At 39.5% G+C, this 27,856-nt stretch overlaps 1 protein-coding gene across 3 annotated transcripts; it reads left to right on the top strand.

Annotated features, from left to right (window-relative positions):
• The first annotated feature begins 279 nt into the window (after positions 1–279).
• Positions 280–10,378, top strand: LOC147437045 (uncharacterized). Of its 3 annotated transcripts, none has more exons than XM_086486447.1 (3): positions 280–891; positions 9,667–9,737; positions 9,809–9,945. In XM_086486447.1, the coding sequence occupies exons 1-3, from the start codon at positions 801–803 to the stop codon at positions 9,881–9,883; spliced, it is 237 nt and encodes a 78-aa protein (XP_086342573.1). In that variant the 5' UTR covers positions 280–800; the 3' UTR covers positions 9,884–9,945. The 3 variants fall into 3 exon arrangements, with proteins under 3 accessions (XP_086342573.1, XP_086342575.1, XP_086342574.1); XM_086486449.1 differs by having other exon boundaries at positions 343–891; positions 9,673–9,737; positions 9,929–10,378; XM_086486448.1 differs by having other exon boundaries at positions 404–891; positions 9,929–10,378.
• Positions 10,379–27,856: the final 17,478 nt, after the last annotated feature.

The raw sequence follows: 27,856 nt of genomic DNA, 5'->3' as shown, positions 1-27,856 counted from the left end.
TGCAAACATGTGTTTTTTTCTCTCTCACTGTGGAGTAATTTGGCTAGCAAGGTGAAAAATACATCATCACCTACTCTCTCTCTCTCTCTACGTCTTGTCCGCACACATCCATCATCCCTGCTTATCACATCTTGTCTCTTCTATTTTTGGCAAGAAGGTATTGGCAACACAAGCAGGTACTCTTTCATTTTTAACAAGACAAATACACTCAAAAACCTGCAGTACCTTTCTCCCTTGTTCTCACGCACATGCACACCCCCTTTCGTCCCTTGCCATCTCTTTCGTAAGCTTTGGATCTCCCTGGCTTGTCCTCAACATGCTCCATGTCATGCCCTGTTGCGCCTAGGATCAACCACTCCTCAACAAGCTTTCGTCATGCCTTGTTGCACCTAGGAGAAGCCACTCCTCAACAAGCTTTAAAAAATTATTCTACAACACATGCACCTCGCAAAGCCCATCATGTAACCCCTCCTCCTCCTCTTTTGATCATGATAACCCGTAGGACATTGCACTCTTGGACAAACCTAAGAGAGAGATCCCCGCTCCTTCATCAAAAAATTGGAATCGACCTAACCCCATCCAACCCCTGTCGTTATCCTCCCTACGAGCTCCTCTTAATCTACAAAAGGACGCACAATGTTGTTGTTGTCTCCCCCTTCGTGTGTGCAGCACCTGCTGTGGTCATCTGCCCCATTTGAATGTCCTACGCTATACCAATCCTCCACAAGATTTTTTCACTGCTGGGTGCTGCTCGTTAGCTCTCGCCAGCTCTGAGGCGAATGATATGAACAAGCAGGCGGATGCGGGGCAAAGAATATGGGAAAAGGAGGTTGCGGACAGACAACAAAAAAGCTGGAGAGTATAACTCTCTCTTCTCTTCAACCTGCGCAGGTGTTGGCTCTCTCCCTGCGTGCTCTCTCTCTCTCTCTCTCTCTCTCTCTCTCTCACACACACACACACACACACACACACACACACACAAATAGAGGCATGCATGGGTGAGGATAGTGGGAGGCAGGAAAGGGAAAGGAGGGGGTGCAACATAACCTACAACAAGCGATCAAGACAGGCAATTTGAGTGTTGAGGGTTTCCTTGTTGCTCTTCTTCCTCTCTTTTGCTATGGTGTCTGTGCTTTCTTGCACTTGCGTGGCTCAAAGTTATAAGCAAGAGCCGGTGGTTGGCCAAGCAGTCGCACCCTCCAGGGAGCATCTTCAAAAGTGCTTCTTGCAAGCAGGTGATTGCCCAAGCATTCCCACCCTCAGCCACCCTGTTTGATTGTCCTTGAATTTGACACCAATAGGAGGCTACAATCTTCCATGCCATCCATACACATGACTGATCAGAACATCTTCCAGCAGACCTGGCATCCTCAACGTTCAATCTCCATATTTGAATCTCCAAGGTCAGCAAAGTACTTCTATTTGAGGGGTAATTGTGAAATCCCTGAGCATGAAAGAGGTGCGAGTATTCTACAGAATGAAGCTTCCATAGCCACAAGGAAGGCTGCAGATAAAGGCAGTCCGCCTAGTAATGTGAGTGTCTGGTCTGAGGGCCAAGATTTCTGTCAATGGTGGCTCCGTCACACTGGTGCTAAGAGTAGCTTTGGCAGTGCTGGTGGAGTAGTATGTGATTGTCTGCACCCAGCTTTGTGAAAACCATTATGATACAACAAGGCAGTAGCTCTTCAATGGTTTAAACGAGTGTCTTTTCTTTCCATCGACCAATCCAAAAATTGTACATTTTTAAAAATAACCTCCCCCTTTTCCTAAGGTCTCACTTCTTTTAGGGAGGCCAAAAATACATAAATAGTTTCATATTTTTAGTCCACTCATACACATTGGATCCTTCACATTTTTCAACAAACCACCACTACCACTCATGACTCTTTCTTGAATGTTGCAATGCACTCACCAATCAAACATTTTCATTATATATATATATATATATATATATATATATATATATATATATATATACATATATTTTTTTTTTAACACATGAGAATTTTCACTAACAAAGGGGAACACATCACTATGGCCTTAGCCCTTTGGGCAGGGCAAAAAAGAGCTCCAAATAGGTCGAGACTAATGTCAACTCTAGATCCATTATCTTGATACTTAATGTCACATGAGAATTCGCCAAGCTAGTGAACACCCTTAAATACTTATTCACACTCCTACTGGCTCCACTTCTTTTTTTTAGTGCGAATCTTTCACGATTCTTTCGTCCTGCCTTTGCCAGCCTCTCACATGGGCCTCATCATGCGCACGCATCTCAGAGCTGTGCCCTCCCTTGCTTTGCCCAGTCATGCAATTGCCTTGGTTTGGCCACGCGAGATCCCCTCCATTCAGTTGTACGCTACTCCCCCTTGTCCCCACACACACACACACACACACACACACACAGACCGCCTGAATGCTCTGCCTACCCTTGCTTTGTCTCTTGCCTCTTCCATTCACGTGCATTTGTGGGTACTCTTGTCATTCAAGCTGTCTGCACATTGTCGCCCACGTTATCTCGCCTCTGTGTGTGTGTGTGTGTGTGTGTGTGAGAGAGAGAGAGAGAGAGAGAGAGAGAGAGAGAGAGAGACTCTCTGCTGCCAAACCTCCACCTGCATGCCCTCCTTTGCTGTGCCGTCGCTCTCTCTCCATGCGTCGAGGCTGCTCTGTGCTTGTCTACCTAGCGTTGTCTGCATGTAAAGTCAACAAAAATTACCAAAACACTATCACAAAATACCCCTCGAATTTCAAAAATTTCCAAAGCACTCCTAAATTCCCAAAATTCCCTTAAAATTTTCAAAAATTCCCAAAATATCCCTCACTATATTCCCAAAATCAATACAAGATGATAAAGCTAGAATTTGAGTTGGTTATCTAGGCTTCATACATGAATTGCTTGATTAATTTTAGACATAATTGCCGTTTTTGCGAGACAATTTGTGTGATCATGATGTAACAACCCACCCAAGATAACACTATAGTAGGTTATCATGTAGCTCAAATTTTCCAGATCTATTGATCACCTTGTTGCTTATCACCGCTATAACAATATGCTTGCATCTACAAGTAGCCATGGGAGGCGAGATAGAAGTAGCAACGAGGACGTGGGTGGAAGAAGGTCAAAGATATGGCCTACGTAGGGGGTGTAAGCAATGTCCAACCCACGTAGGGCATTTGACAATATCCATATAGGGCATCTCAAGATAATGCATCGTCTCCAGCCGGTGGGTGAGGAGGAGGAAGTGGAGGCAGTGGTGGTGGTAGGCAAGGGTGATAGGCAGAGCACTGCCAGCTAGAAACAAGAGATGCAAAATGTCCATTACCATTTGCAAGGGAAGAGATGGGTTATTGATAATCACCCTTTTTGAGGGAGGGGGAGAAGAGAGACAGTGAGAGGGGGAGGGGAGACAGATGTCCTCTTTTTCCTCTTTGAGAGAAAGAACTTAATTTTTTATTTTTATGCATCGAAATTATGATTGGACCCCTTTAAAGCCTATCCAATAGGATTCAAGCACATCATGAGGGCCACATGTGGAGAATTTTTCCATGTGTCTTTTATGCTTATTAAGTCATTTGGTTTGAATTGAACACTTTAAGCACTTAGTCAATCAAGCATGGAAACCATTTATGCCTCTTTAGAGTTTATCTTTGAATTGAACACTTCAAGAACCTTAGTCATTTTAAGCATAAAAATCACCCTCAAGCTTTGGGCAAGGTTCCCACGAACCACTTTAAGCACTTTAGTTAGCAAGCCGACGAGCACCTCATACTTGGGTAGGGTTACCACCTCAAGGTCAGCCCTACATTGCGTAAGGTCAAAGGACTTTTTAAAACTAACTTTTGGAGGTCTTTAATGAAGCTAACCCTAAGGTCTTTAAGTTCCATTAGGTAGCATTGCTCTTTAACATACTATCTCTTATTTGGATCCCTTTAACCTTGGCCCCGTGTTGAGATAAATCCATAAGCACATGTCTATATTCTAACCCTTGTTTTAGTTTATCTCCCACATTAAATGATCAGTTTAATATGAGAAAATAATTTGGGTTGGTTAGATATTAGATTTTATGACATTACCTCTCTCTTGAAGTCATAGTCGTCCTCGACTATGAGGTAGAAGAGATAAAGTTTTAGTCATTAGTCTACGTTTCTTAGTGGGTAGAGGATCCCTTTTCACCCTACGACATCATTCCATAATGGATGACTAGTCCATTTGGTGCTTGGGAGATGTAGCTGCAGCAAGCATGTTTGCTAATTAGTCCATATCATACTCCCAAAGTAGAGCAACAAATTCTACTTGGTGTTTGAGTGACATCATCATCACAAACATGATTCTAAGCATGCATACTATTTAAATTTGTGCAAAAAGAGGATTAGTCCTATAAGACAAAAACATTGTTAATTTAGAAAGCATTTACATTTGCTTACCCTAGTGCAGCATTGTAAGCATTGACAAGGTTCATACTATCCTTAAGCTGTATTCCTTGTATCCATCTAGCATCTTCAAAAGGATAATTTTTGAACTTAATAAGAAATCATTGGATAATCTTACCATGCCGTAGTACCTTGTCTTCATGCAGAAGGACAGCTTCGGGTTGTAGCACCTCTTCTTGGTCTTCGATTTCTGGAGGGTCTTCAATAATTGGTTGTCTTGGTGGCTCTCCTTTGTAGGGCTTAAGTAGGCTCACATGAAAAGCATTGTGTATGAGCCAATGGTTAGGCAACTTGAGTTGATAAGCAATGTCATTGATTGGCTTCAAGATTTCAAAAGGACCATAGTATCTTTTTGCTAATTTAGCATAATACTTTTGATGCCCCGTAGGGTTTTTGCCCGTCGTTTGCCTCAATTGAGTCTTGGGAAACTTAAGTAAAACACAATCATTTTCTTTGTAAGTTAAGGCCCTTCTGTGCTTGTCACAACAACAGCTTTTTTCCTTTATTGAGAGATGGATATAGCTTCCTTAACCTTTTGAAAAGATTCTTGTAGGTTATGGCTATACTCATCAGCAACGAAGATCTTCCCATGTACTTTAAGTAGCAAGGGACTTTTAGGTATTCCCTCTATGATCTCAAAAGGTGCTTTTTCCGTAGTAGTATGGATAGTATTATTGTACGCATACTCTACAAGGTGTAAGTACTTCTCCCATTGTGAGCGTTGATCTACTTCTGTAACATAAGTCTTTAGTAGATTGAGTATTGTAAGATTGGCTATCTCACTTTGGCCATCCGTTTGTGGGTGATAGACCGAAGAGAAATTCAATCTCGCACCTAGATTTTCAAAGAGACCTTTTCCAAAATTACGGGTCATTCTAGGATCTCTATCTGACACGATGGATGTTAGGAATCCATGGTGTTTGAAAATCTGAAATATGAAGATCGTTGCCATTTGGTGCGCCTTAATAGTCTTTTTGACAAGAATAAAGTGTGCTTGCTTGCTAAACTTGTTAACTATCGTCCATATTCGTGTATTCCCATGGATAGACTTGGGTAATCCAAAGATAAAATCCATGGATATACTCTCCCATGGTGAATTAGGGATTGGGAATGGTTGGAGTAATCCAGGTTTCTTTCCTCTATCATACTTAGTCATTTGGCATACCACACATTTTGAAACATATTCTTGTATGTCCACTTTCATGGTAAGCCAATAGAAGTACGTCTCTACTCCTCGAAGAGTAGGTTGAATGCCTCTATGTACCACATAGGGAGGAGCATGGGATTCACACATGAATGTCTCACAAAGGGAGTGGGTAACACATAGCCTATTGCCATGGAGAAGGTAACCATCCTGCAAGGTGAATGGTCCCTCTTTCTTCTCGAAAGCAAGGGCTTACATTACATCTTTAAAGTTAGGGTCAGTAGCATACTCATCCATCATAGAAGATAGATCATTGTGAGTTTCTATAGACACCGTATTGACTTTTGGTCCTTGTGGAAGTGCATCGGCCACTTGATTGTGCTTACAAGCAATGTGAGCAATATGAAAATAAAATTGCGAAAGAAAATTTTCCCACCTCATTTGTTTGTCGAAAAGCTTGGTTTGCGTCATGAGGTACTTGAGACTTTGGTGGTCAGTTCGTAAAATAAATGGAGTCTCCAATAAATAGTGCTTCCATGTGTCTAGGGCATATAGAACAACTAAAAGCTCTTTCTCATAAATGCCCAAGACCTATTCATTGACATTGAGCCTTCGGATCTCATATGTTGTGGCATGCCCTTCTTGAAGCAAAACTGCTCCAAGGCAATCACCACAAGCATCACATTGGACCTCAAATGACTTTGAGAGATCCAAAAGCATAAGGATAGGTTGAGACGTAAGCTTCTCTTTGAGCTTGTCAAAAGCATTTTGTTCTTTAGCAACCCATGAGTACTTGATGTTCTTCTTTGTTAAGTCATGTAATGGTCCAGCTATTTGAGAGAATTTTGCTATGAAGTGTCTATAGTATGCACACATACCAATAAAGCTTCTTAGCTCAAGTAGATTCCTTGAATTAGGCCATGCTTTTATTACCTCCAACTTTGATGGATCCATATGGATATCATTTTGAGAGATAATGTGACCTAAATATTGAATCTCTTGAAGGAAAAATTCGCTTTTATTTTGGTTGAGAAAAAGCTTGTTCTCCCTCAATGCTTGAAAAATCAATTGGAGATGTTAATTGTGCTCCTCAAGAGAATTTGAGTGGCCTGAAGATTTTTGTCCATCGTGAGTTTGAATGCGAATGGAGCATTTTTCAGGCCAAAACTTATAACTTATCAAATAGATCTTCTAGCCATGATAGGGGAAACATTTAGTGCTCTATAGTCGACACACATGTGATATGTGCCATCTTTCTTTTGCTCTAAAAAGACTGGTGAACAAAATGGAGAGGAGCTAAATTCTCCACATGTGGCCCTCATGATGTGCTTGAATCCTATTGAATAGGCTTTAAAGGGGTTCAATGAGAATTTAGATGCATAAAAATAAATAGTTAAGCTCTCTCTCAAAGAGGAAAAAGAGGACACATGTCCCAAATGATGTAATTAAATATTACTAGAGAGAGAGAGAGAGAGAGAGAGAGAGAGAGAGAGAGAGAGAGAGAGAGAGAGAGAGAGAGAGAGAGGTGGACCAAGCATGAGAGGGGGGGGGGGGGGGGGGGGGGGGGGGGGCGGGAAGGGGTATACTCTCCTACACACACTCTCTCTCTCTCTCTCTCTCTCTCTCTCTCTCATTATGTGAAGTGCAAAGTGCAAGAGCTCCATCTCCTTCTTCAAGCTTGTTGAGAAGTGGAGTGTTGGTGTGCTTGTTGAGAACTGGAGAGCCTACACCAACACTCTTTGCTATGGAATGCAAATCCAACCAAAAGCCATGCTTCAATGCTTAAGCTTTCCATCTTCTTCATCTTCATTACTATGCTATTATGCTATGCTAAGCAAGAAGAGTGATAATAAGTGAGGAACTATTTATTTCTCCTATGGATGATTCTTCTTCCTCTTCCCTACCCTCATTACCTGCTAGCTCTCTCCACCTTCGAAGGTGTTTGAGGCCTTGGGACTGAGGCTTGGGATAGTTAATGCTTTTTGCAAAGTTTATGTTATGCACGTGATGCATGAAGCTTTCCATCTTCATAGCATCACCAAGGTCACAAGGAACACAAAGATTGTATTGTAACAATTCTCTCTTGATGGGAGAATCTATAATACAAACTCCTTTTGGAGGGGGGACCGGCTCCAAGTAAATCCGGTCCTCAACTATTGTCATGTTCTCTAATACTCTCTCTATTGCAAAAGTATTGTTCATGCCAAGTTAATTAAGTACTATGTTTATGTTGCTACTGTCAATTATTCTGCTATTCTCAAAGTTCATAGGCCATTTCCATTACACTATATAACCAAATGGGTGTTGATTCCTTCATTCTAGTGCAATAAAGGCCTTGTCACCCAACCATACAAGTGGGCGAAAAAAAGGCTCTTGAATTGTTGTTATGGTTAAATGAGTTCTCTTGAACATGCATCAGTCTATCGCACCATACACACCAAAAAAAATTACTTTAGAGTGACAATTGAGGAATGATCATCAAGAATCAAACGTGCAAGGACATGTGTTGTTGTATTTCTTTGAGATACATCTTCAAGATGTGCATCTATGCTGGTATCGATCTTATGTATCCTAATGGCTTTTTCCCTCTTTAAACAGAGGTGTTCTCAAAATAGCCCTATATGTCTGCTTCATGTTTAAAAATATATATTTATCCTCATAGCAACCCACACTAGTGAACATTGTTTTGAGGGCATAAAATCATAAAGAACTTGTCACCTCATGTATAAACACAATCTTGCTAAGCTCATTATTATTGTGTCTCATGGCCTTTGGTATTATTGACATCATTTTATCCCATAGTAGATAATTCACATTGCTAGCGCCATTCATTATATAATCCTTATTTGAATCATCAAATATCCTACTAAACTATGCCAGTTATTCATTGAATTGCAAAGTTAAGGTTAGATGGATTGCACACTGCCATATTATTTCCACTTGCCTCTCTTTCTCAATGTCACCAAAATCTAGCCAATAATTTTTTTTGGATTACTTGCTATTTGTTGTAGTACACAATGTTTTGTTTGATTGCCTCTACCAACCAAACACTTAGACTAGGTTAGCTTAAAACAAATTTTTACCTATCCCTCTCACAAGCAACTTCTCTTTAAAGATATAGTCTCTTTTTATTCATTGGAGCAGTGTTTGGTAAGACCGTTACTCTTCCTTGGGTGCTTTGTTAGGTAAGTGCATCCTATTTCTATCTATGTATAACTATGCTTACCTTGTTTGGTAAGACCATTAATCTTCCTTGGGTGATATATTAGGTAAGTGATTTGTTAGGTAAGTGCATCATATTTCCTATCTACCCATAGCTATGCTTACCTTGTTTGGTAAGACCGTTACTCTTTCTTGGGTGTTCTATTAGGTAAGTGCTTTGTCAGGTAAGTCCGTCATATTTCCTATCTACCCATAGCTATGCTTACCATATTACTAATAGGCCAACTTGTAGGTGGAGGTTCATAGCGATGACATTGACCATCTTTATATACCTTCTAACTTTTCTCTTTATGCAATTGAGAAAATGAGTGTGCATGGACCGTCTTTGTATACCTTCTAACTTTGCTCTTAGCAATGACATTGATTGTCTTTGTATACCTTCTAACTTTGATCTTTATGCAACTAAGAAAACGAGTGTGCATGGACTAATCATAAATTTCTTTGTGCAAGTGGTGCTACTTCCTTCCATGGCATCCCCAAGTGCTCAACGGCTTAGGAGTGCTATCGAGTGAATTTTTTATAGCAATGTACAAGCCGGTAGTGGTTGCTGGGTTATTATCAACTAAAAATGATTTTTGTGGGTGGCATTGCAACCAAGTTCAAGAGGTGCACACAACGTCTCTAGGAGAAACATAGCTTCTTGAGCACAACATTGGAAGGGAATAATTATGGAGTTAAAAAAAACTCAAGATAGTAAGCGGCTAACAACATTAACTCAATCAAGTTTCCCTACAAATTTTACTTCCCCTTTCATTTGAATTCTTAGTATTGTCTATTTTCTACTTGCACCTCATAAATTGCTTCAAATGTGTGCATGACATATACTGTTTGTTCATTTCTTACATATATTTTTCCATGTAATTTCAAAGAGTCAGAGCTGGTAGAGTCTTTCACAAGGACCATTGAAGCCATCCGCATGGAACTTGGTGAATTGCTATATGTAAGTTTGTTATTCTCTGAGCTTTCCTCACGGAACATGTTTTTTTATAGCCATACTTATGTCACACCTAGGCAAAATGGGTATGGCAATCTATTTCCCATTTACTCACCAAGCATGGAGAGTTTGGAATGGCCTACACTAGATAACAGATTGGTAGCAATAACCTAATGGAGAGGGAGGTGGATGTGCAGTTGGATGGAAAACCACGATGGTCAATCACCGGGGAGATAACATTAAGTGTTGTGTAATGGGGGAGAAATTGTTGTTTAGATACCATATTGCAAAGCAAAGCTTGTCAATGTTCTTTCCCTATAGAAGGTGGACGCAGACAATGGGAGTATGGAGAGGCACTCAACATTGATGTTGTTGCTTGAGAAATCGTAGACCTTCAAATATATCTCCATGATGATGCGGTACACAACTACTCTATGAATAATGACTGGCAACTCGGCCATACTCGCAAGTATCTCAATGTATCTCAATGTGATATGTACATTGCCCAAGCTGTATTTCTTTGTTGTCAATCGAAAAGTTGTTCAATTTAGAATAAAAAAGGCTTTCTTCGTTAGAACATTGCGCCCCCTTGATGTATTATTGTAAAACCTTGTAGCTGATGCAAATTTTGCTCTTATCATTTTCAAGTTTTTATGGAGCATTTCATTTTCTAACAAGTTTTCAAGCGAAAACATTCAACTTGATTAGTTGCAAGATTTTTATTAATCTATACTTTCTATTTATGTTATTGGATTTTTTGGAAAGTTTTTAAAGTGAATTTGGGTATATAAGCTGTTACCATATACATGTAATAGTGATGTGTGTGAACACACTAGGACCGCCGGGGCATTTTTTCTCTCTTTAGGAGGTTTTTTCCCCCGTGCATTATATATACGCCCATCACTCTAGGGCTATCTATCTTTCCATTGCACACTAAGTAACACACTCTCTATTGTGTGCCTTGAGCTTATCCTTCTTCTCCAAGCTGTATGCGTTTCTCTGCAACCCTAATTCCAACAATTGGTATCAGAGCAGGTGCCGTCCTCCTAGGCTTAGTCGTCAGCAGCTCCAACACTCGCCTGTTCACTTTCTCCGATTTCTGTGAGCTTTGGCGAGCGTTCGCAGGTCTGCTTAGATTTCTGATTCGGGCTCATTTTGGCCTCTGTTTCCACTATAGGCAGTACTGCACAGGCTATTTTGTCATTTTGTGCAAAATTTCTGTTAGTGTTGTTTTTTGCATAACAAGTGCCTTACAATCTTCTACGATTTGTGCTATATACATAGTTACGTTTTCTACGTTACATTTCTCCTCTTTTCGTGTAGTTTTCACATCAGGTGCAACATTTCCCATGGCTGACTGTTAACAACATAGATGTATTCAAGATGTTTGTTGCTGAGGATAAATTGGATGGGGACAATTACCCTATCTGGGCTTACATGATGCAACATATTCTTGTGTCAAAGGGCGTCTGGAATATTGTGTAGGGCATTGATGTACGTCCTGGTTCTGAGGATGCAGGCGATGTTGAGGATGTGGCAGGTCTTGCTGCTATTAGAGTTGTTTTGCCTACGATAGAACAATCTCGTTGGGATGTAAAGGATGCACAGGCTCATGCATTGATTGCGTTGTCTGTGAAGCGCAGTATTGTTCCTCACATTCGTTCAGCAAAATTTCAAAACAGGCTTGGGATATTTTGGTTGGTCTTTAGGCAAATTGCAATGAGCTAAAATTGCTTTGCTGCGTAAAGAGCTGGAGTCGAAGACTATGCATGAGGAAGATGATATGGACACTTTCCTTGCTGGTGTCAAGGATATCATCGAGCAACTTATTTTTGTAGGTGAAGTTATTTTAGATAGTTCCCTTGTCTTTTGATGAAGCATAGAATTCACAAAATTGGATGGCTACCATGCAATCAGAATATGATGCACTTATAGAAAATGACACATGGGCTTTATGTGATTTGCCTCCTAGCAAAAAGGCCATTGGTACGAAGTGGGTTTACAAGAAACGCAAGCCGGATGGTGAGATCGATTGCCATAAGGCTCGACTTTTTGTAAAGGGTTATGCACAACAAAAGGCATAGATTATGAAGAGACTTTTGCTCCCACTTGTTGTACGACTACTGTGCGTTTTCTATGTGGATCGGCATCTCATTTTGGTTTGGATGTACATCAATCAAACATTTTTACTGCTTTCTTGAATGGTGACATATTTGAGGAAGTTTATGTAACGCAGCCTCGCAATTTTGTCAAGAAAGGACAAGAGGACAAAGTGTGCAGATGTAAGAAGGCTTTGTATGGGTTGAAGCAATCTCCTCGTGCTTGGTATGAGAAATCTGACACTCATTTGGTCAAACAAGGCTTTCGTAACAGTCCAACATAAAGCACATTGTATGTAAAGCATGATGGTGATGTACTTCTCATTGTGGTTCTTTATGTCGATGATTTGATGATCACTGGACCAAATGAGAGACATATTACTGAATTTAAGGCTGATTTGAATGCTACTTTCAAGATGAAAGATTTGGGGTTGTTGCATCATTACTTGGGTATACAGTTTAAGCAGTGTGATGGTGGTATTGCCTTGATCAGAAAAGTTACATAGAGACATTGCTATGTAAGTTTGGACTTGAGGATTGCAAACCTATTGCCACTCCCATGGAAACAGGTTTGAAATTGAGTCTTCATGATGCTGGTGATCCTGCAGATGTCACTCTTTACCAAACTGCTATTGGATGCCTCATTTAAGTATGCAACACGAGGCCGGATATTCAGTTTGCAGTCTCACAGGTCAGCAGATTTATGCATAGCCCAGGGTCTAAGCATTGGCTGGCTGTCTAGAGGATTTGTTACCATATCACATGTGGTAGTGATGTTTGTGAACACACTAGGACCGCCGGGGCATTTTTTCCCTCTTTAGGAGGTTTTTCCCCCCGTGCATTGTATATACGCCCATCACTCTAGGTCTATCTATCTTTCCATTGCACACTAAGTAACACACTCTCTATTGTGTGCCTTGAGCTTACTTTGACTTCTCCAAGCTGTGTGTTTTTCTCTGCAACCCTAATTCCAACATAAGAAACTTTGTAAATTTTTATAGTTCATCTCTCACTTTAACAAACCTCTAGCTCTAAGCTCTCCTTGCATCTTCCTCATGCACGAACACCTCTATGGAGCCGATAAGAACTTTTGCATTTGTCTTTTGAGATTCATCAAAGGGCTCACCAAATGAAAGTACAAGACAGAGGATGAAGATGAAATCGTAGACTTGGGCATGGGGTGCATAGGCACCCAATTCATAGCTTGAGACATGTTTCATCAAAGGGCTCACCAAAAAAAAACTACAAGACAGAGAATGAGGATCACCTCATAGACTTGGGCATGGGGTGTATAGGTACCCAATTCATAGCTTCACACATGGTTCTGGATTTTCTTGTGCTTGAGAGCATGGACAAGCGAAAATCAAAAGAAAAATCTAGCAAAAAGGACCCAATAATCATTGTGGAAGAGGCAAGGAAGATGTCAAAGAGGTTAATGAGTAGATGGAAGCATCCATGGCACTTGTTCTCTTATAAGAGCCCATCACCACCGAGGAGGAAGATTGGATAATAGAAAGAGAGGAAGCATTGGAGAAAGTCCCTTAATTCTAATTACTCACTTTGCATGCACTGCCAGTGGAGAATTGTCAATTTCTTTTCCTCAAAACATTGCAAAGATGCTTGGATTCAGAGAGGATGAATCACTCTTGTTGCTTGCTATTTATGAGATCATGAAGAATCTAAGTGGAAAGGAAGAACTGATACAATTTGAAATCGACTTTAAAGACTAAAGTCTTTTGGCAAGACTCTCCTATCTGCCCAATGAAAATGAGAAACATTTGGTACAAACAGTGGTGCACCCTAGTGGAAATAAAATATGTCGCTTCCTTTCATGAGAGTGTGACCGAAAGTAGTTCCCACCCACATAAACCACTGATTCCAATGGGTGTAGACAATCGTTCCAGCATCGACCTTACAAGGAGAACTTTTAAATAAATGAATCAGGATATTGAGGTAAAACATACTTAGATCTAAAGGATTGTCTATGATCTTCTAACAAATAGAGGTAACGTTCTTTAAAATGTTTTGCAGACTATATACCATGTTGAAAAGTTTGTTATGCAATTGGAGGCTCTTGCAATGTGCCCATTGGTAGGGATAGTTCTTTATGGCACTACCTGAGCCACTTGGGACTATCCATTCTTTGAGCTATTCACATAGAGTTCTTGAAGCATGATTGTGCGGAACAACTCAAGTTCAAGGCGTTGAGTGCCATGCTTAGCAAATATTCCCTCACCCTTAATGCCAACAAATGTATACTAGTGGACTGCAAAACCGTCATGTTTGCCTTTGCAGGCAAGCGCCATGGGTCAGTCCTATCCCATTGTGCCCTAAGCTTAGGTTAAGGGGTGACAACCCTGTGAAGAGACTGTAAAAACCCTGGGTATTAGACTTGCCCTTTGTCCCATACCAGCTAATGTAATTTGCAAAAAGATAAACACTGTATGATGTAAAGTCACATACAATATAAATAAAATTGTGGTTTTTTGTATTGTCTTTTTTTTTCATTCATTTTGTACTATATAATTTATTAATTGGTTCTTTCTATTTGTACAAACTTTTGATTAAGACAATGTGTGTCTGAGTCAAGTTTCTTGAGGGTGATCGTCGAGCAATGAGTATGATTTGGAGACATCATTCTAATCCAAAAATTGACTATGATAAGCATACGATCATTGTCACGCATACTGAAAAGTCTTTCACATTACAAGCTAACCAAAAGCTAGAACTAGAACTTCTTCTTAGTCACACTTAAGCTAAAAGACTAGCTCAAAAAGATAACAAGCTATTTTTTGTTCTAATAATGAAATTGAAATACACGAAGACGAATTGTCTCCTTCTCAAAAGAACTTTATTATGAAATATAATTTTTTTTTGTTGGAAAGATCTACCTCCGTGATTACCTCCTTCTAGAGTGGAAGACCACACAATAGAGTTGACTCCAAGTAGTGCACCACCTTGTCGACCACCATATCATCAAAATCAAATTGAACAAAGAAAATCCAACATCAAATTGAGAAATTATTAAATTGTGGATTAGTTAAGCCAATTTTGGTGCACCAATACTCTTAGTCAAAAACAAAAATAGTACTTATTATTTGTGCATTGACTATAGAGCACTTAATAAAGTCACAATAAAGAATTGTTTTTTTATTCTTTGCGTTGATGACTGCTTGATAAGTGGTGCATCTATTTTTAGTAAGATAGATCTAAAATCTAGATATCATCAAGTGCATATGGTGAAAAGTGATGTTCATAAAACCGCGTTTCAAACACAGGTTGGCCATCATGAAGTCCTTGTAATGCCTTTTGGTTTAACAAGTGCACTTTCTATGTTTTCACTCATGATGAATCTTATCTTTTTGAAGCATCAAGACTATGTTGTGGTTTTCTTTGATGAAATTTTGATTTTAAGTAAGAATGAAAAAGACCATGTGCACACTTGGATTTGGTTTTTAAATTATTGCATGGAAATCAAATTTACTTGAATCCTAAGAAAAACTAGTTCCTCAAAATTGAGATTGAATATTTAGGTCACATTGTCTCTAGCGAATGAATTTGTGTAGATCTTAAGAAAGCTAAATGGCCTAGACCTCAATCTATTCATGAGATTCGTTCTTTTCTTGGTTTGTGTAGTTATTATAGAAAATCATTTGAAAATTTTCATACTTGGCTTTACCACTCACAAACCTTTTGAAAAAGAACACATATTTTACTTAGAATTACCAACATCAACAAATATGCACCCATACATGCCCCTATCTTACAAATTCTCGATTTCAAAAGACTTGTTATGAGTGATGCTAGTGGGCGTGATATTGGTGTTGTATTAATGCAAGATAATCATCCCATTTCATGTGAAAGTAGAAAGTTGAAACCCAATGAGCTCAATTATAGCACTTATGACAAAGAACTGCTAGCTATTGTGCATGCTTTGAAATTGTAAAAGGATTACTTGATGGGATCTGGACCTTTGTCATTTGCTCAATTATAGCACTTATGACAAAGAAGTAATAGCTATTGTGCATGCTTTGAAATTGTAAAAGGATTACTTGATGGGATCTGAATCTTTGTCATTTGCTTTCACAATCAACTATCTGTGGTTGTCATATAAAGTGGGCATCATTTCTTCAAAGTCATTAGGAAAATATTAGATTTCTTTGGGTCCTTGTAAGGTTTGAGAGTAAATTTTTAATTGTTAGGGGGTTAAGAGGACAAAAAAAACCTCTTGGTGGTTTTAAGCTAGAATATGTTAGTTTTCAAAGGAAACTACCTAGTGGGGTCTTTGGCCCATATTAAATAGACCAAAATGGTAGAAAAAGGCTAAAGGATAGCCTTGAAAGATGGACCATTGGTTCATTGGAAGAGAAGGCGCAAATTCTCCAATGGATATAAGAGCAAGGCTCCATATGAAGTGGGGGTGAAATCTTGGCCGTTAGATCTTTCTCAAGATCAAGGAAGTAGGTCCAAAGACGCTTTGTGAAGTGGAGGGGTTCAATATAGGCCTTTGGATCTCACTCAAGATCAAGGGAGGAGGTTGAAAGGAACCTTTTGAGAGGGGATCCCTTCCTAGCCTTTGGATCTCACTCAAGATCAAGAGAGGAGGTTAAAAGTCGCATTTTGAGAGGGGATACCTTCCTAGCCATTGGATCTCACTCAAGATCAAGGGTGGAGGTTGAAAGGACCCTTTTGGTGAGATCCCTTGGATGCCAATCCTATCTAATGGTTGAGGTTGAAACCCACCTCCCCTTCCCCCTCCCCATATTCAAATTTCCTTGTACCATCATGTCATGTTCACTTGTCCAACTATCACACCCCCTTTTCTAGGTTTTAAAGGCTTATAAGAGTATGTTATTCTCCTCTAAAAGGTTGTTTTGAGCTAGGTAAACCAAGGGAAGGAGGGGACAATGAGTGATACATGTAGCTCTTCTTGGTTGTAGAGTGTGACCACCATCCTCTTCCTATTGGCTCGCCTCTAATTAACCTTAATCCCAAAGGGCCCCTAGCGGGTTCATATTTTTTGAATGTTTTCATCTTTTCATTCAGTATCAACCAAGGCATGAATATAAGGTTGCACATACCATATGCAATAATTTGCATGCCATCGATTCATAACATTTTTGTTGTGTCTGCTGACTCACTTTTTAAAAATGGTTGAAATTTATGCTCATGACTTTGACTTTGCTGACACTCAAGCTTACTTTTGTAACCATATATCTTTTTTTCATGCACAATACTCATTTCCTGATGGGTATTTGTTCTTTGAAACCTGATTATGTGTAACTATTGCATTTTGTTAACTTGTCTTTAATGAGTGCCATGAACCACCGGCCGCCGTGGATTGCCACAACTATTCACATAGTATAATTTCAATTTTATTGGTCCTACCTTTCAAAAAGATGTTGTTACATATGTTGCAGAATGTTTTTTTTGTCAACAAATCAAGCATCATCATGGTAAAAAATATGGTTTGTTGATGACTTTACCTATTCCTAACTCTTCTTGACAACACCTTTCTATGGATTTTATCAGTGGATTGCCACTCACTCATTAATAAAATGATACAATTTGGACCATTATAGACATATTTAGCAAACAAGCCTACTTTCTACCTTGCTAGAAGACCCTATTAGCTAAGCAAATAGCTCTATTGTTTCTTAAGCATATTTTGAAATTCCTAAATCTATCATATCTGATCAAGATAAACATTTTTGCAATGATTTGTGAGTGACAATTTTCATAAATTTGGGCTCTCGAATAGACTTCACTCCTACATTTCATATGAAATCTAATGGACAAACAAAAATGACCAATAGCACCATTTTAAATCTTTTAAGAACATACACTCATGAGAGTTGGGACACATACATCCACTTGCTTCAAATCATGAGAGTTGGGACACATACATCCCTTTAAAATCACCAATCATATTATTGCTAATTTATTTTATTTAGCTCTCCTTTACTCTTTAAAAATTCACAACAAATTTCACCTAGATCTTCTTCATCCTTTCAAAGGTTCTCTATCATCACTCCTTATCATTGATGATCCAACCCTTTTAGAAGAAGATTCTAAAATCCTTGTCCTTGAATTTATTATAGACCATCAAGACACTTTGACACACGGTGGTATATTGCATCGAAAGTATTTGCTTATGTATAAGAATCATAGCCTTGAAAGCGCCAAGTGGATATGAAAGAGGTTTTTCTGCTCTCATCCTAGTATCCTAGAAGCATATCAAACTTCTAAAAGATGAAAGTTTTACTCTTTACCTGAGGTTCGCCCTTTAATTGCATATCAAACTTGTAAAAGCTGAAAGTTTTATTCTTTACATGAGGTTTTCCCTTTGGCTGATGCCTTTGATATATCATACCTAAATTTTTCCCTTTTAAAGTTCATTAAATGGTAATTTGCTACTAAGATTTTCCCATTGTAAGTTCATTCAATGGTAATTTGCTACTGAGATTTTCCATTTGAATGTTAATGTGTGATATTTGATACCTGAGGTTTTCCCTTTGATAGCTATTTTTTATTAGATTGATTCTAGTATTACCACCATTGATTTTGCTAATCAATAGAGACACTCATTAGCCGCGAGGTACGAGAGCTACTAACCACATCTTAAATTTTCAATAACCATAGGATACTCTCACTAAGTGTGAGTTCCATTTGGCAAGAAGATGCACTATCAATAAATTTATTCTCAAGGAATTACTTTCAATATTGTTCAAACAAGCTTAACTTTAAACCATATAGTATTTTCATCAAGCATTTCTTTTTTGAATGACTTAAAAAAATGTTCTTGTCTTCCATGATGCAACACACATTTATTGGCAATTTTTGGGACATCCTAGCTGAGGTTGACTCATGCATCAACAATGTAAAAATTGGGAATTGCACTTATGATGATAGGTGTAGCTATAACACATTGATGGCTTGCGAAAGCATGCTTTATTCTGCATATCATGCACTAATGCATCATGCTTTGGACGATGTTTGATGTGATCCAAATCTTGCATCACCAAATCCAATATGGGAGCAAGTGCACTCTTGAGACTCATTGTCATCGAGGCACTCCTAGACACAATCTTAGCTCGATGAGAGTTTGATATTAATGTCCTAATGTCTAGGACCCAAAAAAAATTTATAGCCCTCTCTAATCTAGTATAAAGTAGTTCAATCAACAATAGGCTTCCATAGGAATTTTTCAAAATTCTATAGAAAATTCCTATGGAGTCAGATTCTTATCCATATGTATATAATGTAGCCCTTTGGCCTAGAATTTCAATCGCCACTCTCATCATCAAGCATGTCATCTTGCATCATCATGCCCTCTTCCCCTCACTCCTTGCTAGCACATGCCCCACCATGATTGTCATCATATATCATCTGATAGTGCACTCATACAAACACTCCTATATTACAGGAACTCGTACATCATGTGTGTGTATGTGTGTGTTGGGGGGGGATCCAATGAGTACATTTTGCCATCAAGGTTTCACAATGCTATCAAATGCAATTATCCCAAAGTGGATTTGCCATGAGTTAGTATATTTTACAGGATGCCACTACTTCATCCTCAATTTGATATACTTTAGCCAAACAAGTATCAATTGTGCCACCAAAATACCTTTGCGTTGAGAATCTTTTCAAATGACAATGCAATGGTGCTAACTTGGGTAGCCTACGTCAACAAACTAGCAAGATAGGAGGAGTTGTGATGATTGAGAGATCTATGAGTGACTAAGAGTAATTTCACATGCCAAGTTTCAAAACTCTCAACCCTTAAGTATAGGCTGAATCCAATAAAGAAAGAGGAAACTTGTGGGTTTCAACTTTTGCAAAAATATAAAAGTTTAGAAGGTTTGGGAATAGTTTCTCGAATGAGTTTCAAAAACTTTTTCTAAAATGAAAATTTTTATAAGATTTGGGAAGAGTTTTTGTAAATGTTGAAGGAACTTGCTAAATTCATGTATGGAGGCCCTGCAAAATCCATAAATAGCATAGCATTCACAGAATTCGACGCGCAATACACCTCGATAGATTGTAGATATAGCTCATCAATATCCACATGTAGAGAGTGAGGGAGAAAGAAGACAAGCCATGCTATGTACAACTCCCAGATTGAAGTGCTACACATACTGCGAGAGAGAAGAGTAGAAGAGAGCAGATGATAGAAATAGGGCACTGGGTACAATTTCCCCTTGTGCAAGAGTGAGTATTTCCCTCTTGTACATCTTTATTTATAGATTTCCTTCATTACTAAAAAATGATTACAAATGTACAGATATCCGGTTGGACATAAAAATGACCATTGCTCATAAAGAGCTCTCCATTAATTGTAATGGAAATGGGCTATGAACATTGAGAATAGCGGAATTAAGAGAATTATAGTGCGCATTTTTATGAGACTACTTTGAGAACATAGAGGGTGAGCTTAATTAGCGGTAGAAACACAACCATTATAATTAATTAACTTGGCATGAACAATACTTCTGCAAGAGAGAGAACTATAGAACAGGACAACAGTTGAGGACCGGATTTATGTGGATCTGGTCCCCTCTCCAATAGTCTTTTGTATTAATATAGATTCTCCCATAAAGAGAGACTTGGTACAATACAATCTTTCTGTTCCTTGTGACTTAGGTAATGCAATGAAGATGGAAAGCTTCATGCATCACGAGCATAACATAAACTTTGTAAAAGCATTAACCATCCCCGGCCTTATTCCCAAGGCCTCAAACACCTTCAAAGGTGGAGAGAGCTAGCGGGGAATGAGGGTAGGGAAGAGGAAGAAGAAGTAACATACGAGAAAGAGACAGTTCCTCACTTATCATCACTCTTCTTGCATAGCATAGCATAATAGCATAATAATGATGATGACTCAAGATGGAAAGCTTAAGCATTGGAGCATTGCTCTTGGTTGGATTCACATTCCATAGCCAAGAGTGTTGGTGTAGGCTCTCAACTTCTCAAGAAGCTTGGAGAAGGAGATGGAGCTCTTGCACTTTGCCAAGCAAGAATGAGCTTGTGAGTGTGTGTGTGCGTGTGAGAGAGTATACACCCCAAGCACACCCCTAGCTTCACTTGGCCGACCCCTCCTTGTAACTCATGAGAGAATTTGATTGGACCCCTACAAGATTAGCCAATCACATGCTTTAGTTAAATCAAGCAACCATGCTAGCCTTGGGACAAGTGTCCCCCTTTCCCTTTGAGAGAGAGGACTTTATAATTGCATAAACAATTAATTAAATTAGCAAACCCCTTGAGAGGCCAACCAATAGGCTTTAGGCACACCATGAGGGAAACATGGAGAGGAAATTCATAAGTGTCATTGTTGTTTCTTTAGTCTAAGTTTGCCTTGTGTGAGGGTGTGTGTGTTCTCTCTCATGCCCCTACAATGATGGCTCGCCCCCCTTGAGTAGGGATCTAGTTTGACTTTTGGAACTCCTCAATCCCCTCAAGCACCTTAGTCATGGAGCACCTTAGCACCTTAGTCATTAAGCACCTTAGTCATTAAGCACCTCAAGCACCTTAGTCAGCAAGTACGACAAGCACCTTAGTCAGCAAGCACGACAAGCACCTGAAGCTTGGGCCGGGTTTCCACTTCAAGCACAACCCTAGCTTGCCTAAGGTCAAAAGACTTTTAACACTAACCTTTGGAGGTCTTTAATCAAGCTAATCCTAAGGTCTTTAAGCTCCATTGGCTAGCCTTGCTCTTTGAAAGACCATCTCTCATTTGGACCCCTTTAACCTTGGCCTCGTGTTCAGATAGATCCATAAGCACATGTCTATGTTATAACCCTTGTTCGTTTATTCTCCCACATTAAATGATTAGTTTAATATGAGAAAATCATTTGGGTTGGTTAGATATTATATTTTATGACATTACCTCTCTCTTGAAATCATAGTCGTCCTCGACTATGAGGTAGAAGACAGAAAGCCTTAGTCATTAGTCAATATTTCTTAGCGGGTAGAGGATCCATTTTTACCCTACAACATTATTCCAAGATGGATGACTAATCCATTTGGGGCTTGGGAGACTTAGCTACCGCAAGCATGTCTGCTTTTAAGTCCATTGCATTCTCCCAAAGTAGAGTGACAAATTCTACTTGGTGTTTGAGAGACGTCGTCATCACAAACATGATTCTAAGCATGCATACTGCTTAAATTTGTGCACAAGAAAAAGAGAATTAGTCTTCTAAGACAAAAACATTGGTCATTTAAAAGAAACATGTACCTTTGCTTACTCTAATGTAGCATTGTAAGCATTGACAAGGTTCATACTATCCTTAAGATTTGTTCCTTGCATCCATCTAGCATCTTCAAAAGGATAATTTTTGAACTTAATAAGATACTGTTGAATAATCTTACCATGTCATAGTACCTTGTCTTTATGCCGAAGGACACCTTCGGGTTGTAGCACCTCTTCTCGGTCTTTCATTTCAGGGGGTCTTCACTAATTGGTTCTCTTAGTGGCTCTCCTTTGTAAGGCTTAAGTAGGCTCACATGAAAAGAATTTTATATGAGCCAATGGTTGGGAAATTTGATTTGATAAGCCATGTCATTGATTGGCTTCAATATTTGAAAAGGACCATAGTATCTTTTTGCTAGTTTAGCATAATACTTTTGATGGCCCGTAGGAGTTTTGCCCGTTGTTTGCCTTAATCGAGCCTTGGGAAATTTGAGTAAGACCCAATCATTTTCTTTGAATGTTAAGGCCCTTCTGTGCTTATCAGAACCTTTTGCCTTTGTTGAGAGATGGATATAACCTCCTTAATCTTTTGGAAAGATTATTATAGGTCATGGCTATTCTCATCAGCGGCGAAGATCTTCCCATGTACATTAAGTAGCAAGGGACTTTTAGGTCTTCTCTCTATTATCTCAAAAGGTGCCTTTCCCATAGTAGTATGGACAGTATTATTGTACACATACTCTACAAGGGGTAAGTACTCCTCCCATTGTGAGCATTGATCTACTTCTATAACCTAAGTCTTTAGTAGATCAAGAATCGTAAGATTGGCTATCTCACTTTGGCCATCCGTTTGTGGGTGATAAGCGAAAGAGAAATTCAATCTTGTACCTAGATTTTCAAAGAGATCTTTCTAGAAATTATTGATCATATCTGACATGATGGATTTTGGCAATCCATGGTGTTTGAAAATATGGGATATGAAGAGGGTTGCCATTTGGTGTGCCTTAATAGTCTTTTTGACAGGAATCAAGTGTGTTTTCTTACTACACCTATCAAATATTGTCCATATTCCCATATTCCCATGGATAGACTTGGGTAATCCAAAGATAAAATCCATGGATATACTCTCCCATGGTGAATTAGGGATTGGAAAAGGCTGGAGTAATCCAAGTTGCTTCCCTCTATCATACTTGATCTTTTGGCATACCACACATTTTGAAGCAGACTCTTGTATGTCCACTTTCATGGTAGGCCAATAGAAGTACGTTTCTACTTCTTGAAGAGTATGTTGAATGCCTCTATGTCTGGCATAGGGAGGAGCATGGGATTCATACATGACTTTCTCACGAAGGGAGGGAGTGGGTAACACATAGCCTATTTCCATGGAGAAGATAACCATCATGCAAGGTGAATGGTTCTTCTTTCTTCCCCAATGCAAGGAGTGACATTATGTCTCAAAATTTGGGGTAAGTAGCATACTCATATATCATAGAAGATAGATCATTGTGAGTTTCTATAGACATCGCATTAACTCTTTGTTGTCGTGAAAGTGCATCTGCCATTTGATTATGCTTACCAGAAATGTGAGCAATATGAAAATAAATCCACCTCATTTGTTTGTCGGAAAGCTTGGTTTGCGTCATAAAGTCCTTGAGACTTTGGTGGTCCATTTGCAAAATAAATGGAGTCCCCAGTATATAGTGCTTCCATGTGTTTAGGCATGTAGAACAGCTAAAAGCTCTTTTTTGTGTATGCCCAAGACTCGTTCATTGGCATTGAGCCTTCGGCTCTCATATTCTATGGCATGCCCTTCTTGAAGAAAAACTACTCCAAGGCAATCACCACAAGCATCACATTGGACCTCAAATGGCTTTGAGAGATCCGAAAGCATCAAAACTGGTTGGGAGGTAAGCTTCTCTTCGCTTGTCAAAAGCATTTTTCTCTTTTGCAGTCCATGAGTACTTAACGTTCTTCTTTGTTAAGTCATGCAATGGTCCCTCTATTTGAGAAAATTTGGCTATGAAGCATCTATGGCCTCACCATCTCTTTATCTACCAATTCTTGTACTTGCCTCATGATCTCCTCTTGTTGAGCTTGGGAAACTCGATAAGGAGGCTTGTTAGGTAGTGAGATTCATGTTAGGAGCTCAACTCGATGATTATCGTCCCCTTGTTTTGGAGGTAAGGCCAAAGGGACACAATCGATAAAAACATCTTGGGATCCATTTAGAAAATTAGACAAGTCTAACTCTTCTTGATTCCTACCACCTTCATTCGATAAAACATTAGGACTTTTTATAGATTGCTTGACAAAAATCATGTACGCAACAACTGAGCTTTTCATTGATTTGTCAAAATCAGAAGAATTTACAAGGGGTGTGGTACAATCGGACTCATTAGCATCTATATAGATGCTCTTTTCCATGTAGGTGAAGTAGATTCTTCTTTCAAGGAACTTCATATTTGCAACCATGTGGTTGAGCCATGGTGCCTCTAGGATAACATCCTCATGTTGGAGAGGAGAGATGAAAAAGTCTTCTTTGTGTCGACGTAGCTTTGGACACAAAGTCTCAACTTCCCAATCAAGGGAGTAACGGAGGCTTGCTATCCTTTAAAAGTTCCATCGCAGTTACACTATCTCCCATCTCAAAAGCTTGAATGCACAACTTCGTGGCCAACTTTATTGAGATGAACTTGTGAGAGTAGAGCCAGGGTCAAACAGGATGAAGGCATCATGCTCCCTTACCTTTCCCCAAGCATAGGAGAGAGGTGATCCTTTGCAATGAGCATCCTCTTTTGGATCTTTGACTCTGAAGCTCTAGGAGTCTCATGGCGGGCATTTCTTTTGGTGCAAGAGCAATAGCCATGTCCTTGCTCCCCACACTACATTTGTGGTCCTTACAAAAAGCTTCTAACTCTTCAAGAGAGAGTTTATTTTTACCTTTGTAAACTCCCTTCTCCTTGGACCGATTGTCTTTGGAATTGTTGTTGTTGAAAATGCCTTGGGAAGAGTTTTGGACATTGGCTTTTCCCTTTGCATCATTTTGTCTTTGTTTTTTATGGGCTTGGCATTTAGCCCCTTGTTGGAAATTGATGTGCAAAGCAACCAAAGTGTGGTGGATTACTTTGGTGATATAACCATGTCGTTGGGAGTTGACATAATCGGCCACTTCTTCAGGTAATCCCGCACAAAATTGTTGCTTTTGCTTGGCAAAGTCTATCTTTTGAAAGACGGTAGACTTGAGATGTAAATCCCAAAACTTGTCCACATATTCGTGGATAGACTCATGGGAGAGCAACTTCAAACTCTGCATTCGGTAAGCACTTTGTCCTTTGCATCGCTTGCAAGGAATTGCTTCATGATGGAAACTCTAGAGTTTTCCATGTCTTTGGAGCTTCATCGTTGATATGAAGGCTAGTCCACCATTGACAATAATATTTTTGTAAGTGCATAGCTACATGGCGTAGCTTGGAGGACTCTGTGAAGCTCTTGTCTCCAAAGGCCATGTTAAATTGTTGGATGAAGGCCAATACTTTGTCGGTAGTACCAAAAGTGCCATCATAGGTGAGAAAAGAGATACTTTTTCCTCCCTCTTTGAATTTCTTGAGCTTTTGGGACCTTCTCTATGCAGGGTAGAATTTGCAATGTACTCTCCTCTTGAATTCTCTAGGAGAATATCCGTTGCTTTTGTCGGAAGAGGAGGAAGGTGAAGAAGAAGGAGAAGAGGTTGACCTCTTTCTCGCCTTTTTCTTCCTCTCTTCCCTTTCGGAGTGACGAGGAGAAAGAAGGACTATGGGTTGACCGTTTCTCTTGCGAGGAGTTGGCGATCGTCTAGACCGCCACCTTCGTGGAGCCATATCTTCAGAGGAACTTAGGGATTGGCTTCTTTCTCGTTCTTTGGATTCCTCCTCTCTTATGGAAGAGGAGGAAGGTGAAGAAGAAGGAGAAGAGGTTGACCTCTTTCTTGCCTTTTTCTTTCTTTGTTTCCTCTCTTCCCTTTCGGAGTGACGAGGAGAAGGACTATGGGTTGACCGTTTCTCTTGCGAGGAGTTGGCGATCGTCTAGACCGTACCTTCGTGGAGCCATATCTTCAGAGGAACTTAGGGATTGGCTTCTTTCTCGTTCTTTGGATTCCTCCTCTCTTATGGAAGAGAGTGTTCTTTTGCAACTCTCATCAAGAGGCCTCCTAAGCTCTCTCTCCTCTTGGAGAGAAAGAGAAATCCCATAAGCACAAGTTTCCAATATTCATTCTACTCTCTTGGTTCTTGTCAGCTATGCTAATTAAACTTAGGTATAAATTACTTTGTGCTTTGGTACCCTCAAAAATCTTAGTTGTAACTCTTCTTTACCTTTGAAAATTAGTTCTCAAGCAGCCACACCCGTGGTTTAGACATTGTTGATTGCAAAGACTAGTGGAGAGGTTCTAACATTGCTTGATTGATTATGGTTCCTGTTGAGCTTGCTAGTAGCTCAATAATGGTTAAGCCAAAGGCAAGCCCCTAGAGACTCCATGATTAAGACTATAGTTCCCAACGGTGTACCTCGAACTAAGTCCTTTCAACCAAGATAATAGATCCCTGTCCCACTTACCCTATTGCAATGAACATGTCCAACCTTCCATTAACAACTTAAGGACCTCTTTTCTTAAGTAAGAAAAGAAAAACCAATAGCTTTGATACCAATGTAATGGAAATGGCATATGAACATTGAGAATAGCGGAATTAAGAGAATTATAGTGAGTATTTTTATGAGATTGCTTTGAGAATACAAAGGTTGAACTTAATTAGCGATAGAAACACAACCACTTTACTTAATTAACTTCGCATGAACAATAATTCTGCAAGAGAGATAACTAGAGAACATGACAACAGCTGAGGACCGGATTTATGTGGAGCCGGTCCCCCCTCCAATAGGCTTTTGTATTAATAAGATTCTCCCATAAAGAAAAACTTGGTACAATACAATCTTTGTGTTCCTTTTGACCTAGGTGATACAATGAAGATGGAAAGCTTCATGCATCATGCTGAGCATAACATAAACTTTGTAAAAGCATTAACCATCCCCGGCCTTAGTCCCAAGGCCTCAAACACCTTCAAAGGTGGAGAGAGCTAGCGGGGAATGAGGGTAGAGAAGAGGAAGAAGAAGTAACATACAAGAAACAGAAAGTTCCTCACTTATCATCACTCTTCTTGCATAACATAGCATAATAACATAATAATGATGATGAAGAAGATGGCAAGCTTAAGCATTGGAGCATGGCTCTTGGTTGGATTTGCATTCCATAGCCAAGAGTGTTGGTGTAGGCTCTCAACTTCTCAACAAGCTTGGAGAGGAGATGGAGCTCTTGCACTTTGCCAAGCAAGAATGATCTTGTGTGTGTGTGTGTGTGTGTGTGTGTGTGTGTGTGTGTGTGTGTGTGTGTGAGAGAGAGAGAGAGAGAGAGAGAGAGAGAGAGAGAGAGAGAGAGAGAGAGAGAACCCCAAGCACACCCCTAGCTTCACTTGGCCGACCTCTCCTTGTAGATCATGAGAGAACTCGATTGGACCCCCACAAGTTTAGACAATCACATGCTTTAGTTAAATCAAGCAATCATGCTAGCCTTGGGACAAGTGTCCCCTTTCCCCTTTGAGAGAGAGGACTTGATAAATGCATAAACAATTAATTAAACTAGCTAAATTATCATTGGATCCCTTGAGAGACCAACCAATAGGCTTTAAGCACACCATGAAGGCAAAATGGAGAGGAATTTGACAATTGTCCTTGTTACTTCTTTAGTATAAGCTTGCTTTGTGTGAGTGTCCGTGTGTTCTCTCTCATGCTCGTACAATGAG

The sequence above is a fragment of the Adiantum capillus-veneris genome, chromosome 17 (assembly GCF_014529385.1).
Source record: "Adiantum capillus-veneris isolate H3 chromosome 17, ASM1452938v2, whole genome shotgun sequence".
In the NCBI taxonomy this organism is placed as follows: Eukaryota; Viridiplantae; Streptophyta; class Polypodiopsida; order Polypodiales; family Pteridaceae; genus Adiantum; species Adiantum capillus-veneris.
This window is presented reverse-complemented; position numbering and strand designations above follow the sequence as displayed.

What these genes read in the sequence shown, in the direction of transcription:
- LOC147437045 (XM_086486447.1), top strand. Translation starts at nt 801, where the DNA reads ATGCGGGGCAAAGAATATGGGAAAAGGAGGTTGCGGACAGACAACAAA. An exon ending in CTTCTCTTCAACCTGCGCAG is followed by an intron (nt 892 to 9,666) that starts GTGTTGGCTCTC and finishes GTAATTTCAAAG; the next exon opens with AGTCAGAGCTGGTAGAGTCT. An exon ending in AACTTGGTGAATTGCTATAT is followed by an intron (nt 9,738 to 9,808) that starts GTAAGTTTGTTA and finishes TGTCACACCTAG; the next exon opens with GCAAAATGGGTATGGCAATC.